Here is a 14,847-nt window from a genome sequence, read left to right as displayed (position 1 = left end):
AGAGTGGCCGGATGAGCTCTCAGGAACGTGCCCTGCAGCCTCTCTGGGATGCCCTGCTGTCCCAAAGGGGTCTGTCACTGAGGAGGCTGTGAGCCGGGGTTCCTGGGTTCCTGACCCAGCACAGGAGGTGAGAGGAAGGGAAAGCCACGGGGGTTGGTACCTTCAGACCCTTGGACCCCTGCTCCCCAGCTGGTCCATCTGGTCCTCGGGGTCCCTGGAATAGGAAAAAGGGACTAGCACAGTGGACAGTAGGGGTCTCCCTCGGGCTGGGAACCAGGAGGGCGGGGCTGCCCAGAGCCCTGCACAAGCGGGGGGCTCCCTCCACCTCGCACTTCCTGTGCACCCCCACCCTCAGGTGGGTCACCCAGTGCAGTGTGCCTGCTGAGATGGCTCTGCGCAGGGCGTAGCGTGGGTGGACTTGGCTAGGGGCCCTGCCATCCTGGAGTGGGGCTGGTGGTGCATTTAACCCCTGTTTAAAGAAACCTTGGGGCTCAGCCAGCCAACCCATTCCACGGATGCAGAAACTGAGGGCAGAGCCAAGAGACACGAGGCCAAGTCCCCACAGCCAGGTCTTCAGACTGCTGTCGCCTGCTCTTCCCAGAGCACACGTGGGGCAGAAGCAGTTTGTGGACCACAGCCCTTAGGGGAAACTGGCAGAGGACGGACGACCTGGGGAGGGTCTACACGTGGCCAGATATGTGGAACAGCCCCCTCTCCAGCCAGATGTGCAGCTAATCTGGCCCAGCTCACATGAGGAGGGGGGAAGGACAGGGCAGCTGTTCCCTGGAGTTCTGGGTTCAGGTCTGACCTCTGAGACAGGATTCTTGGTCTTTTGAGAACTCAGAGGCCCCTGGGGCAGGCAGAATCCCCTCTTCCCCACACTGCACAGATGGGAACACTGAGGCCCTGCAAGGGAAGTGATTTGTCCAAGGTCCCTTAGCACATTAGCAGCTGGTATTCCCTCCAGGGTTCTACCCACTGCCCCCTGTGTCCCCTCCATGGGCCTCCCAGAGAGACACAGATGGGATGGGGTCCCCTGGGGTCCACCATGGAGAACAGTGTGGTGTTTGTTCTGCAGGGGGCCAGAGAGGCCGTGTTGGGGAGACAAAGAGGATCCTGTGAAGGAGGCTGACCCGCCCCAGCCTGGGAGCGAGGGGACCAGGCACACAAGGGGGCCAGGGAAGCGTCTGGGCATAGGGGATATGAGGGATGAGAAAAAGCAACATGGAGAAATCATTTAAATATTGAACAAGGAAACTTTCAATTAATAGTTGAACCAGAAAAAGTGACAATTCCTCTTGTCAGCTGCTTCCGCTCGACGCTGCGGCCGTAAATAGCACCACACTGATGAAATCACCCTGGGCCAGGAGACCACGGGCTGGGAGTCTTTGTGCCCAGTTTCTCAGGCCCTGGCCCAGAATCTATTAGGGGTCCAGCACTAGGCACAGTGCTGCTCAGGAAATGCTGTGTCTCAGGGACAAGTGGCTGCTCCTGGCTGAGCCTCAGTTATCCCATCTCTGAAATGGGGACGAGAAACCACCCCCTCAAGGCAGGAGGAGATAATGCACACGGGCAGCTCAGCACCTGGCATGTAGTAAGTGCTCAGAATATCTGGTTCCTCCAGAGGGGGCTGCAGGCTCCCCAGGGGCAGGGGCGCAGAGCAACGGCCTGGCAAACCTGGATTCATTCCCTTCCTCATAAGAGGCAGCTTATACGAGGCTCAGAATTTTCACGGGTTCAAGATGAGGTTTGATTAGAGGGTGTGGGTGCAAGTCCTGGTTTTGCTACCGACTTGCTGTGTGACCCCAGGAAAGCCCCTTCCTCTATCTGGGCCTCAGTCTCAGATGGACCCTGTCAGACCACGTGTTAGACTTACCGCCCCTGACTCATGGACAGGGGCCTTGTGGAGACAGACACAGGTTAGGATGTAGGGCATCCCAGGTCACGAGAGCCGGGACAGAAGCTGAGCTGATGGTGGGCATCCGGGCCCTCCTGAGAGATGGCTTCTGGCCCCTGACCTCTGTCTCTACCTGAGGCATTAACCTTCCTGGAAAGGGACAGCTCTGGGAGTGGAGCGGAGGCCCAGAGGTGTCAAGGGCTTGGCCTGAATCACATGGCACCCTGTTTCTCCTGGGAATCAAAGCCTCGCTGGGAGGAACGTTATGAGATCTATAATAATAGTAATAACATCGACAACAGCAGCAGTAGCAGTAATAGTGAAAGCTATTTTCCTCATTTAACAAATAAGGAAATAGCCTGTGGTTGCCCTGCTAGTATGTGGAGAAGCCAGAATTTGAATGCAAGTCAGCCAGAGGCCCATTTTTTTTCCACCACTACCTGTCACTATTTATCAGTGTGGGAGTGAGCTCCCTGTCACAGGGGGTATGCAGGTCAGGGCCAGGACATGGTGTTAGAGGAGACAATATCTAAAATCCCTCTTACCTGGGAGACTCTGCTATCCCCTGGACCACCAGAGAGCTCAGGTAGAAGCTGGGGCTGGCTGGGGGGAAACAGGGTTAACCTTTCCTCCCTGGAAGGAGGAGGAGGCAAAGGGGCCCCAGCCACTCTCCCTCCCCAGCTCCGCTGTGCAGGGAGAGGCACGAAGGCAGTGCACAGCCTAACCCTTGCTCTGGGCCACTCTGCAGCTCGTCCTCTGTCCTGTGGGTGCCTCAGTCCTGCCCCCTCCTTCCCCAAATGAACACGGGCCAGCCCACCCTGCTGGAGGCAGGTCTGGGTTTCTGTCAGAGCCACAGATCTGTTCTCTTGTAGCCACTCCCCGGGAAGATGTTTGCAGTCACAGCGGGGCTGCCTCCCAGCCAGGTTGGGCATCTGGCTTGGCTGGGAGGAGCCCCAGGGGACAGAAAATCTGGCCAATCGCAGCTCTTGTGAAAAAGGGATGGAAAGGGAGTGAACGTGTGCCCAGCCCTTGCTACACACCGCTGCCCTTCCAGGTGCTTACCACTCGAGGTGCTGTCAAAGGGATTCTATCCCCACAGCCATCCAAAGAGGTCGGTTCTGTTGCCGACCCCTCTTATAGAGGAAACCCTGGGGCCTCAGAGAGGGCGAATCGACTGCCCGAGGTCAGGGGAGGAGCTGGGATTCAAGGCCAGGTCTGCCGAGCTCTTAAGTCCCACTCACAGGAGCAGAGTTCAGTGTCAGGCACCTGGATCACAGAATCCTCACGACTCCCTCAAAGTGGGTTTTGGAGGGAGATAGCGGAGTCTCCCGGGTAAGAGGGCTTTTAGACATTGTCTCCTCCAACACCCTGCCCCGGGCTCTAATCTGCACACCCCCTGTGACAGGGAGCTCACTCCCACACTGATAAACAATGACAGGTAGTGGTGGAAAAACTGGGCATTCAGCTGACTTGGGTTCAAAGTCTGGTTCCTTCCAACTTGCTCCTAATGTCATCCACCAAGCCTTACAGAGGTTAAGAAACTGGCCTGAGGTCCCAGAGCTGGTAACTGGGAAGGCTGAGACTTGCTGCTATGCCTGTGTGACCCCATAGCCCCAGCTCTTCGTGGCCCATGGACCCAGACCTTGGTCAACAGCTCTACCAAGAGCTGAGGGTCTGGGGCCCCATCCTGGCCCTGGCCTCGACCCCTTAGTGCTCGTTCTTCCCAGGGCAGGGGGCTGGGGGCAGTGGGCTGGGCAGCAGGGCCCGTCCTGCACATGGGCAGAAAAGCAGGCAGGGCCTTGCAGACCTCCAAGCTCATTTCCCACAGCACACTCGGGGAAACTGAGGCCTGGAGATCAACAAGGCCTTGCTATGGTCCCAGGGCAAGCCAGGAGCTGCACAGGGGGCCTGCCCAGAACTGAGGTCTTTCACAGGCTCAGCGGGTGCCTCTCTAGTCCCCCCAACACCGCCCCGCTCAGTGACCCCATCTGTGAAGTGGCCAAAGGTGGCCTGTCAGGCAGGGGACCCAGGGGGTGGGTCCCACAGGTTTTGCATTCCTGCCAAACCCAGCAGGGGGCGGGGCTCATGTTCCTGAAGCTCCCCTTCCAGCCCCGGAGACTTTGATGTGGTTGGGAGCCTGGGTTGCCTCAAGCAGGAGATACATTCTTCAAGCCACCACCGGGAAGGGAGGTCCGACGGTTGTGAGGGGCTCAGTGAGTTGACGGAGGCCTGAGCCTCTGCATCTGGCAGGCTGTGCGGGGCAGGGCCTGGGCCAGCACAGCTCCGCCTCCAGCCAACCTGGCTTCCCGGGCAGGAGGGAATGTGCAGAGGGTCAGGGTGCAACCCGGCTGCCAAAGGGTCTTGGCTACTCGCAGAGACCAGGACATGGCACTGGGAGGGGTCCTGCCAGGCCAGGGGAATGCCTCTGAGGCTCGCCTCTCCGAGGCAGACTGCTCAGAGCACCCCGTTCAGGGGAAATTTTTAAACTACTTGAAATTCAGCCAAGAAGAGAATAATCATCTCGGATCCCCTGGTATGAGCTTGAATATCAGGCCTGGGCTGCCTGGGCCACTGTGCCACCTTGTTTTCTTCTCACAAGGCTGCCTGGCCTGGCACCTGGACACCCACTGGGGGCAGGAAACCACTCCATCTGCCCTCCCCGCCTTCAGTATGCAAAAGGGTCAGATCCCCTGGGTTCAAATCACAGTTCTGCCACTTTCTAGCTGTGCAACCTGAGGCAGGTGACTTAACCTCTCTGTGCCTTAAGTTTCCTTATCTGTAAGATGGGAATTAAGAATAGCACCTACATTATAGGGTAGTGCTGAAGAGTAGCTGAGTCAATGTACGTGATAGTGCTTGGCACAGAGTAAGTACTAGTGATTACCTCTAGCTACCGTGCTCAGGGCCAGCCCTGCATAAAACCCTCTGCGGCTCCCCACTACCCTGGGAACATAGCCCATAGGCTTAGCTGTGGTGTTTGAGGCCCTGCTTGGCTTGACACCTGCTAATTCTTGGTCTTATCCCTCTCTCCTGCCCCTCTGTTGAACCAGTGGGGAATCCCTAAACATGCCGTTCCTTCTCACCTTAAGGCTTTCCCTCTGCCTGGAACCGGGCATCAGCTCAAGCATCACCCTCTCCTTGAAGCCTTCCCTTGTACCCTGGTCAGGCGAGGTGCCTCCTCCAGGCTCCCAAGCTGCGTGTGGTTCCACCATCGACGTGCTAATGACCCTGTACTGTCTGTTTGACCTACTCGATTGAGCCATGAAGCCGGGCAAGGGTCCTGCCTGTCCTGTTCTTGTGATATCTACAGAGCCTCCAACAGTGGCCGGCCCAGAGCAGGTGCTAAATTGTAGGTGAATGAATGCATGAGCAAACACATGAATGGTCAAAGCATCGGCACCACAGAGCCCCTCTGTTCCTGCTGGACGGCAAGGCGTGGTGCTCAGCAATGGGCTGGGAAAGATGGGTGGGGGTCCCACACGGAGAGCCAGGTCTGGGAGGAGGCTGTCGCTGTGAAAGTCACAGATCTCAGGGCTGGGCGGAGGGCAAGGACCAAGAGGGGTCTCTCCAGCAGATGTCTGCCCCCGGGGGCTGGGCCACACTTACCCGGCGTCCCTTTGCTCCCCTCATGCCCAGCGGGCCTCGAGATCCTGGAGGACCCTGTGGGGAGGAGAAAGAGTCTGGAGAAGGCCCCTTTTAGGGAGCAGGTACAACACCGAAGGCTAGGCCTGCAGCCTCAAACAGGCGCTGTTCACAAGCGGCCACTCCCGAGCCCAGCAGCTCCAGATGGAAGGACTGGGCCTAGTGGGAAGATCTGTCCGCCAGGAGAAGCAGCGGACGTGCTGCCACCTTGAGCAGGAGTCAGCGCCTGGGGATCCGGCAGCAGAGAGAAGGCATCCTGGACAGATAAGCCGCTTCCTTCTTTATCTCAAAATCAACAACCGGCAGCTATGAGGACATTCCTGACCAAAATCTCCAACTCCCACTTCCCCTTTTCTCTCTCCATCAGCAAGGAGAATATGGGGTCCCAAGTTCTGTCCCCCGACCCTGACCTTGAATATTACCTGCAAGCATCCAGAAGGGTCTGCCCAGGGCAGGAAGAGCCAGGGAGGGTAAGAGAGGGCAGAACCAGACCAGAGCCCTGAAGTGGGGTGGGGGGAGCAGGAAGCACGTGTGGAGGGGGGAGGGGGAGAGGTTGGGTGGAGAAGTCGGTGGGGGAGGCAAAGAGAAGGGAGCAGGGCCTGGCCCGGGGAAGACGCCCCCCGCCAGGGTTATCTCAGTTTGGTGAAGGAATGACAAGAAGAGACAGGGAGGGAGGGAAAGAAAAAACAGGGCTGGTTTTGTTCTTTGAATTCCCAGCACCTGGCCCAGGGCGGGCCGATGACAGGAATTAAGGGAAGGACTGAAGAGGACAGAGGCTAGGAAAGGAGAGAAAGAAGGTGAAGAGAGGAAGCAGGCCGCCTCGCTGCCTGGTTTCTCTCCCCAGGTTCCAGCCCCCAGCTACACACGTCAAGCTGTGTCTTAGCCGCATGGCTGGCCAAGGACCCCTCCAACAGCTGCAGGAGCCTCCCAGCTCCGCGGGATTCTCAGACTGGGCGTGCTCCTTTTACAAGAAAAGACGGCCTCATCCCCCCCTCCGAATACCAGGGAGAGGCCCAGCTCAGTTTGGGGCCTCAGGAAAAACTCCTCTTTCTGCTCCCATTTCTCTCTTCCCAGGGCCTCAGGGGGCACAGACCTTTCAACTGCTAAAGGGCTGATGTGAGGCGCTGGGTCCCAACCTGACCCCTTGTCAGCAGAGCAAGCAGGGTGTGGACCCGGGCTTGGCCCCCTAAAAAGACAGATCTGACTCCCGGGTGAGGGAGAACATGACGACTGGGTGAGAATGCACCATTTTATAGAGGGATCTCAGACTGCAGAAGGCATGCAATGCGTCACTGGGAAATTTCAGGAGCCAAGTCTCAACTCAGAGGCAGCAGCGTAGAGTGCTTAAAAGAGCACACTGTTCCACCAGAGAACTAGGTTCAAACCCTGACTCTGCCACCTACTAATTCTGTGACCTTTGGCAAGTGACTTAAACTCTTCGGGCCTCAGTTTCATCATCTATAAAATGGGTATAAGAAGAGTCCCTGACTCCTAGAGTTGCTAGGAAGATGAAATGACCTGGAAGGTCCTCAGTAAAGGGTTGCTGTCAGCGCTCTCAAAGGGAGAGGAGGTCAGAAACTGGTGGTCCCAGGACCTGACTGTTCCCCTCCAAATAATGGAGATAATAACCTTGGCTGACCTCAGTGGACTGTAGGAGAACATGGATGTTAAAGTGATTGGAAAAGTGGAAAATGCCAATCAGACGTGAACGGTATCATCAGAAACGTCACTTTCATAGTAACAGTCTTACTAATAATAGTGGTAATTATCATATCTAACAAATAGTAATAGTAATTATTATCGTTACCATTCATTAAGCACTTAGTATATGCAGGTAGTTTGCTAAGCATTACATCATGCACGGTATCATTCATTTCTCACAACAATCTCATGATGAAGGGGGTATTATGCTGACTCAGATGGGGAAACTGAGGCTCAGAGATGCTATAAATGTTGCCAACCATCACACAGCTAGTAAAGGGAGAGCCAGAATTTGACTCACATGTGTCTGATTCTGAAGCTTTCTGGACCTCCATGCTATCCTGCTTCCCCAGTGGCACTGGGGGCAGCTGGCTGTCCGAAAGGAGCCCCAAGAGATCCAAGGGCCCAGCCCCACAGTGCAACAGAGGAGGGTCAATGGCAACCTTGGGATCTGAAAATGGCAGCTCACTGTTTGATTTCACTAAGTCGGAGCCAAACCATTGAACAGATGGAAGCACTGAGGAAATGGAATGGGGAGGAGGTTGGACATGGGAGGAAGAAAGCCTAGAGGGAGGCTCAGGGAGGCTGAGGTCCGGGGGCACAGCTAGAATTGGATGATAGACCCCTAGCATCCTTGTTCTCTGGCTTCGGCCCTACCCTGGGCACCTAGCACTGTCTGGCACATAGTAGGTGCTCAGTAAAAGTCTGTTAGTGAGTGAGAGGACTAGACAGTGAGAATCTTAAGAGCAGGATCTATTTTGTATCATTTTTGCAACTCCAGGACTGAGCATGGGCACAGCACGCGGCAGGTGCACAGAAAAGTTTGGGAACTGAGTTGGCCTTGCTTCCCTAAGTGGCTCAGAGAACTGGTGTGGACGCACTTCCCTTGGATTCAAACCATCGAAGGTTCCCGTTTCTTCCTTCCTCAGACCCCAGGGAGCCCCTCAGTCTAGCCTGTGAAGGCACCTGAACTCATCACCCTCCAGGCTTGCCCCGGGATCCTGCCTGTTCCGGTCCCCCTCCCACCATACCCTTTCCACCTGCCTGAAGCCCACCCCCACATCCCCTCGCCCCAGAGTGGGCTCCCAGCCTTGAGCCTCAGACTTGGCCCAAGTGAGTGCCCTGCCCCAATTCCCTCCGTCCTCCACCAGCAGAGGTGGAGGGACCAGAAGCTCCATGTGCTCAGGGTGAGAGCCACCCAGCCCCCAACCCTACCTCACCCTCGGGGGAGTAGGAGGGACCCCTGAATCTGGGTGCTCCTGGCCACACCCCCCCCAGCCCCCCGCCTCTCCCACCTCCCCGCCTTGGGATCCTCAGGGATATCCCTGGTGCCTGTCATCATGAGAAGCCCAGGAGCCCCGTATCCTTGGCCCTTCAGTTCCCACTTTCTTCCCTGCTTTCTCCATAGCAGCTGTCACGTATTTACTGGCTTCTCTCTCCGCCACACCAGAATACGAGCTCCTAAAGGGCAGGGACAGCGTTCTGCCTTGCTGACGGCAGCTCCTGGAGCGGCACATGGGACACAGTATTTCCTGAGTGCATGAACGAAGCAACAGAGGTGCTGATGACCATGACACTCCCTTGCAATGACCATCCCTGTGTAATGAACATTAGCCGCCTGGTTTCGTTTCGCCCGTGCAGTCACACTATCATGACCATGATTATTTCATCTATTTTTCATATGAGCAAAATTTAGGTGCAGAGTTCAATGATCTGCCCTGACAATACAGCCGGGGAGTTGGGGAGTTGGGGAGCTGGGATTCCCGGTCTGTCTGACTTTGAGACCTGGACTCTTCACCATGACTCGACAGTGGGTTTGAGCTCAGGGAACATGAGGGCTTTGCTTACCATAGGTCCAGGCTCTCCGGGGGTCCCAACACCACCTGGAGTTCCAGGATGACCCTACCAAGAAAGAGATGAAAAAGAAGGAATCAGCTCTGGAAGGTGCCTCTTCCTTCTGCAGTACTGCCTCGGCCGCGGCTCAGCCCCAGCCCAGGGCCTCCTGGAATGTAAAGGAGCCGGTCGTCGTGAACGCCTTGGGTACGCGGACGCAGGCAGAGGAGAGCAGAGCTGTCACCGCGGCTGTGACAGGAGAGGGCAAGGGGATGCAGACTTGCTCCTTACCATCGACCCCTTGGGTCCGGGCGCGCCTGGGGGTCCCATCATGCCCCGGTCACCCTGTGATGGAGACAGCAATTCAGGGAGGTCACGGCAGTGGGGTGGCTCTATGGGGGGAGGGTGCAGAGGGCACTCCAGAGACTAGGTAGGTGCAGGGACTTGTCCAAGTCTATAGCCACATCACCCAGGGTGGTGACAGGGGGAGGGGGGAGTCCTGAGATTTCAGTCAGCGGAAGCCAAGAACCCCAGCAAGTCCTAGGAGGCCTCAGCACCCACTGTGGTGTGCCACACACACGGTGGGCTTCCCTTGGGCAGGGCTGGTCCAGATCAAGGATGTGCTGAACACGTCATCCCCTTTGATCCTGGCCCACGTTCTGTGGTCCTCATTAGGCCTGGCATCCCCTGGGCTGGGCTTGCTAAGGCAGGGATGGCAATATAGGGCATTTCTTTTATTCTCCCCACCCCCTGCTCCAACCCAGATGAGATGCTGGAGCATCAGAGAGGCAACTTAGTCTCTCTTGACCAATCCAGACAGATCGGGCAGGGATGGCAGGTGTAGCAGACAGAGCTATGGCCGGAAGGCAGCGGCTCTGGGTTTGGATCCTGCCTCTATTTGTGTGAAGCCCTCTTTCTTGTATCCGCACAGCCAGCAAACATTTCTTGAGCATCTACTATGTGCCTGGCATGATATGCTAGACCCTGAAGACACGATGGTGGGTAGAAACAGACAGACCTTGCTCACACGGAGTGAGACAGAGTGTTACGAGGAGACTGACACAAATCACCAAAACAGATGCAAACTGGGGTGAGTGAAGGGAGGGAGGGGGTCTTGGTGCTCAGGTGTTTCACTAGGGGATTTGACCCCCCGAGTGCAGGGGTGTGGTGGGGAAGGCTTCCCTCAGAATGCTGAAGGATAACTGAGAGTCATCTAGGCAAAGATAGGGGGATGGGAAGGGTGTACCTGGCCAGGGGAACGGCATGGGTAATGGTTTGCAGGTGAGGAGGGACATGGAACATTCGAGCAACAAAAGAAGGCCAGAGACGGCTTTGATACCGCACTGAAGTTATCAAAGATGTTACCATGGAGGCAACAGGGTGGAGGTTACACAGGGCCTTTCTGTGCTATTTTTTGCAACTTCCTGTGAATATAATTACTTCAGAAAGATGTTAAATTTAAACAAATAAGAGGAAGAAGAGGAGAAAGAGAAGGAGGAGGAGAAGGTGACCAGAAGGTCTGGGACACAGGGAATGGTAAGAGGGAGGCACGGGATGAGCCTGGGAAGCTAGGTGGGGCCAGATTAGGACCTCAGTCTTTCCATCTATCCAATGGGAATAATATCAACTCCCGTAGGTCGCCTTCCTGGGGAATCAGATAAACCTTCCCCTCAAGGGCCCATGGGAAATGGGAGGCCACAAGCTATGGGCTGGGAGCCAACGTGGGGCAAAGTGTGGCCATGGAAACTGAATGTGGTTCAAATCCCAGCTCTGCCACTTCCTATCTGGGTCACCTTGAGCAAGTCACCTCCCCTATTGGAGCCTTGGTTATCTGGTCTGTAAAACAAAGCTGCTGGCATTAACAAGGCCAACTAAAGAACTGGGCTCCTTTTTTGAAAGATGACTCTGCCTCCTTCTGTTGCCAGCCCCACGCAGTGCCAGCGCGCAGCTGTGAGCGGCCCAGACCACGTAGATGGCTGTCACACAGACATCTAACTGTGTTTGAGGATGCTGGCAGGAGGACATGGCGGAAGCCCCAGGGGATGCTGGGACACGGAACAATGGCTCTTTGAGGGTCTGGAAGGCCAGGGAAGCGAGGAGAGGCCAGGGAGGGAGGTCTGACACCCCCAGGGCAACCGGCCCCTTCACCTTTTAAAAATTTCAAAACACAAGCTCTATTTGCTTAGATATGCCCACCAACACGACTTACCTTTTCTCCCATGATTCCTGGCTCCCCGACCAGACCAACGAATCCCAGAAGTCCCTATAAGAAATGTGTATAAAAGCAAGAGAAAGAAGGAAGCAACGTGAATTCAGAGATGTGCTGAGTTCCAAAGGCCACTCGCCCACATCTCTCTTCCACCGGAGCTGTCTCCCCGTGTCTCCTGCCCCGTGCCGGGTAACCCAGCCGGCGTGGGGCTGCCACCGAGGAGAGAGTTGCCTCTCTCTGGGCACTGTCCTGACTTCCTTCGCTCCACCAGATGGTTCTGATTTTGGAGCCAAGCGGTGGGGCTGCTGCCAGCATCCCTGGGAGAGCCACACATTCTTCCCGCGCCAGAAGCTGGGAGGCAGCCACCTTTGGGGAGGGGGTGGGATAGGGGAGTAGCGGGGCGGGGCAGGGGAAGGTCCTTCAGCGGTGCTGGGAAGAGGCCTGCCTATGAGAAATCTGTCCCCATCTTTCGGGGCTCTGGGGCTGTTTCAAAGAGAGAAACAAACCTGTTGGCGGGGATAGAAGAAACACCCTAACAGCCCTTGCCAAAAAGACTTGATTGAAATCTGGGAAGTGAAGGCCTTTTTACTGTCTTGTGAAAGGCTTCCTCTCCTTTCTGAAAGAGCGCACACACACACACACACACACACACACACACACACACAGGGACACACACTGTGGTTCCTGTTGCTCTGTTTAACTCCACTGGGTGATAACTGGCCTCTGTGTTCCAGGATTCTCCTAGGTGGCTGCAGGCCTCGCTGCGCCAGGAGCAGGTGACTGGCTCATCCTCAGTGAGGGCGAAGGGCTTAGTTAGAGGAGTAACCCCGGAAGGCAGGCGATTCCCAGCCCAGACCCCACTCTCTTCTCTGCTAAGGAGAATTCCAGCAGATGGGGGTCTAGTGTGGTTCAGGGCTGCAAAAGTGGCTTTGGAAGAGCCCAGGTTTGTAGCCAAGGGTTTCTGGGAGAATTCGGGAAGACTGAGGGACAAGTGGCTTTGCCCCATAAAACGTGCTCCCTGTCCCCAAACTGTATCCAGAAAGAAATGAGACCTTGAACCTGATCAGAAACAAGCCCGAAGTTGTACACTCAGGCAGTGAAGCTGGCCCACCCAGGCAACCAGAGTGAAGAAAAAGCATCCGGTTCCAAAGGGTCGGCTCTGCGGGGCTCAGAGACAGTTTTAAAGTGGCAGCTCAGACCGGGACTGTGTGTGTCTCGTAGCTGCAGCCTAGGATTCAACTCTGGTCTGTGTGGCTCCAAAGCCCACGCACCTGTCAGTCACTCCAACACGTGTGGCCATGAGCAGGGCACAGATCTGCCTGGCACTCCGACACTATCACCATACACGGGGGCCTAGTTCCCTGAGTTCACAGACCCTTCGGGGTTGAAGTATGAGGTGAGAGGGGTGAGGTTCAAGGTATGAGATCATGGCTAATAGGTCACAGAAAATAACCAAGTATCCCTCCCATCCTATTCTAATTTATTTTAAAAGGGCACGGGGTTAAGACAGAGGCCTGCGCTCCCAACAAGGGAGCAGTCAGACATTTAGAGGATGCCGAGTAAAGGGAATAAAAGCTGCTCTGTTAAGAGGCCCCTGCCCAGCTGGCCCAGAGAAACAGAAATTTCATAGCTACTTTAAATTTATGAGTTGTTGGGTCCTGGAAGGCAGGCAGGTCATAAACTTCAATGAAGAAACCAAATGGGATCCTCATGAATAAGGGCCATACAGCCCATTCCCCGCCCCCATCCCAGGACACCCTGTCCCCACTGGGGCACTGTCCCGGAACATCCTGGCACCCTGTCCCGCGGGTGGAGCTGAGGCTGGTCCAGGGAAGCTCGCCCCCAAGGCCCAGGGCTTCCACCTGGCAGGGCTGGTGCAGAACCAGCTCTGACAGCTGTGGGCACAGTTGGCTCCTCTCAGCTGGCAAGAGGGCATGCGGGGGGGAGGCAACATCGTCACCTACAGTGGGCATGGCACAGACAGGATCTGAGTCCCCGGTGTGTGGGGGGGGAGGCTGGCCCGGTCCTTATGCAGTCTACAGATAAAGGCCTGTTGTCGACTATGGGGGTTTTCTCCCTCCCTCCCTGCTCTCATATGACTCTCTGCTGGGTGCCGGGGATGCAATTGGGAACAAGACAGTCGTGGGTCCTCTGCTGGACTAGACGTCTCAGGGTTAGGTGTTGAGAGGGCTGGTTTCCCCCTGGACAGAGCTTCTTAAAGGCAACGCTCATGCCTTGTAATTATCTTTGTGCACCCAGCACCTGGGACAGGGCCCAGCAGGCTGGCTGTACTCTAACTAGCTGTTGGAAAACCGCAAGAGCTCAGGTCAAGGGTTTTCTAGACTCTTCGGGGCAGGTCATGGGAATCCAGCAGGCCTGAGTGTCAACTTGGGCTCTGACGGTTATGTTACCGCCTGGGAGATCTCGGGCAAGTTATTTAACTTCTCAGGGCCTTGGTTTCCTCATCTGCAAAACGGGGCCAATACTACCGACTGTCATAGGGTTGCTGGAGGAACTGCTGGGGATGGTAAGGAAAGTGTTTGGCACAGAGCCTGGCACCTAACAGGTACCTGATAAATGCAGCAGACACTGTGGTTATAAGGAGGTCCTTATACTCTTTCCTGGGGATCCTCTGATTCTGCCATGAACAGGAAATGCCTGCTCCTTCCCACCTCGGGAGGGGCCGAGGGAACAGCAGGCATGGTACCCCGCGTGCCTAATGGCAGCCACTGGGCTCCTGCCTCATGGCTCAGACAGGTCTCTCTTTCCTGCTCAGCCAGCCGGGCAGCTAGCTGAGGGCTCTACTGAACGAGTGAGCCCGGGGCTGCCCGGGCCAGGTTGCCACTCCTCCTGCCCCAGCTTTGCCACCACCTTACTTGGTCATCTAAGTCAAGCCCATTCTCCTCCATGAATCCCAGCCTGCCAACGTGGACCAGGATCCAGGGGTTCTTCACCTAGGGTCCCCGTAAGGCTCCACGGATGGATTTCAGGAGGCGGGGGGCGGAGGTGGTCCATAAACTTGAATGGGAAAAACTACAACTTTTATTTTCACTAACCTAGTTGAAATTTAGCAAATATGAGTGTAGGCAACACACCCACAGCACCTGTAATGGTCACAGATATTTACGTGTCACGTTACCGTCACTGCTGCAGAGAGTTCAAAATGTATCGGCAAGGCTTGTCACCACTTCAAAATTGAGGTCATGACTGGACCCCGCCGTTAGATCTCGTTATTTAATGCAAGAACAAAGAAACAGATCTTTGCGGAGATCACATTTTAACGTACTGTCACATTTGTATTTCAATATAATTGATTTCCTTTGTAGTCCTTTGTTTTGCATTTTATGCATTTAAAAGTTCTCTATTCTGAGAAGGAGTCCATGGCCTTCACCAGCCTGCCAAAGGGGTCCAAGGCACAAAAAAGGTTAGGACCCCAGGATAGAGTGATTTCTAAGGACTCTTCGTGTCCTGCCATCTTAGGATTCCGAGTATCTATTTCCCGAGGGCCCTACCATGAGCATAACTATGAAATTAAATTTGCTGAACGTATTGCCTGTTTTTTTCC

At 55.5% G+C, this 14,847-nt stretch overlaps 1 protein-coding gene across 1 annotated transcript in view; it reads right to left on the bottom strand.

The window, feature by feature from the left end:
• The window catches only part of COL27A1 (collagen type XXVII alpha 1 chain), a 151,045-nt gene that overhangs the window by 51,680 nt on the left and 84,518 nt on the right, over positions 1–14,847 (bottom strand). The window contains 5 exon segments of the mRNA XM_073806461.1: positions 161–214; positions 5,504–5,557; positions 9,089–9,142; positions 9,365–9,418; positions 11,283–11,336. Of these exon segments, the coding sequence (XP_073662562.1) occupies positions 161–214; positions 5,504–5,557; positions 9,089–9,142; positions 9,365–9,418; positions 11,283–11,336 (270 nt within the window).

Source organism: Tursiops truncatus, chromosome 6 (assembly GCF_011762595.2).
Source record: "Tursiops truncatus isolate mTurTru1 chromosome 6, mTurTru1.mat.Y, whole genome shotgun sequence".
NCBI classification, from domain to species: Eukaryota; Metazoa; Chordata; class Mammalia; order Artiodactyla; family Delphinidae; genus Tursiops; species Tursiops truncatus.
Note: the sequence above shows the minus strand (reverse complement) of the source record. Positions and strands in the feature narration are given on the sequence as shown.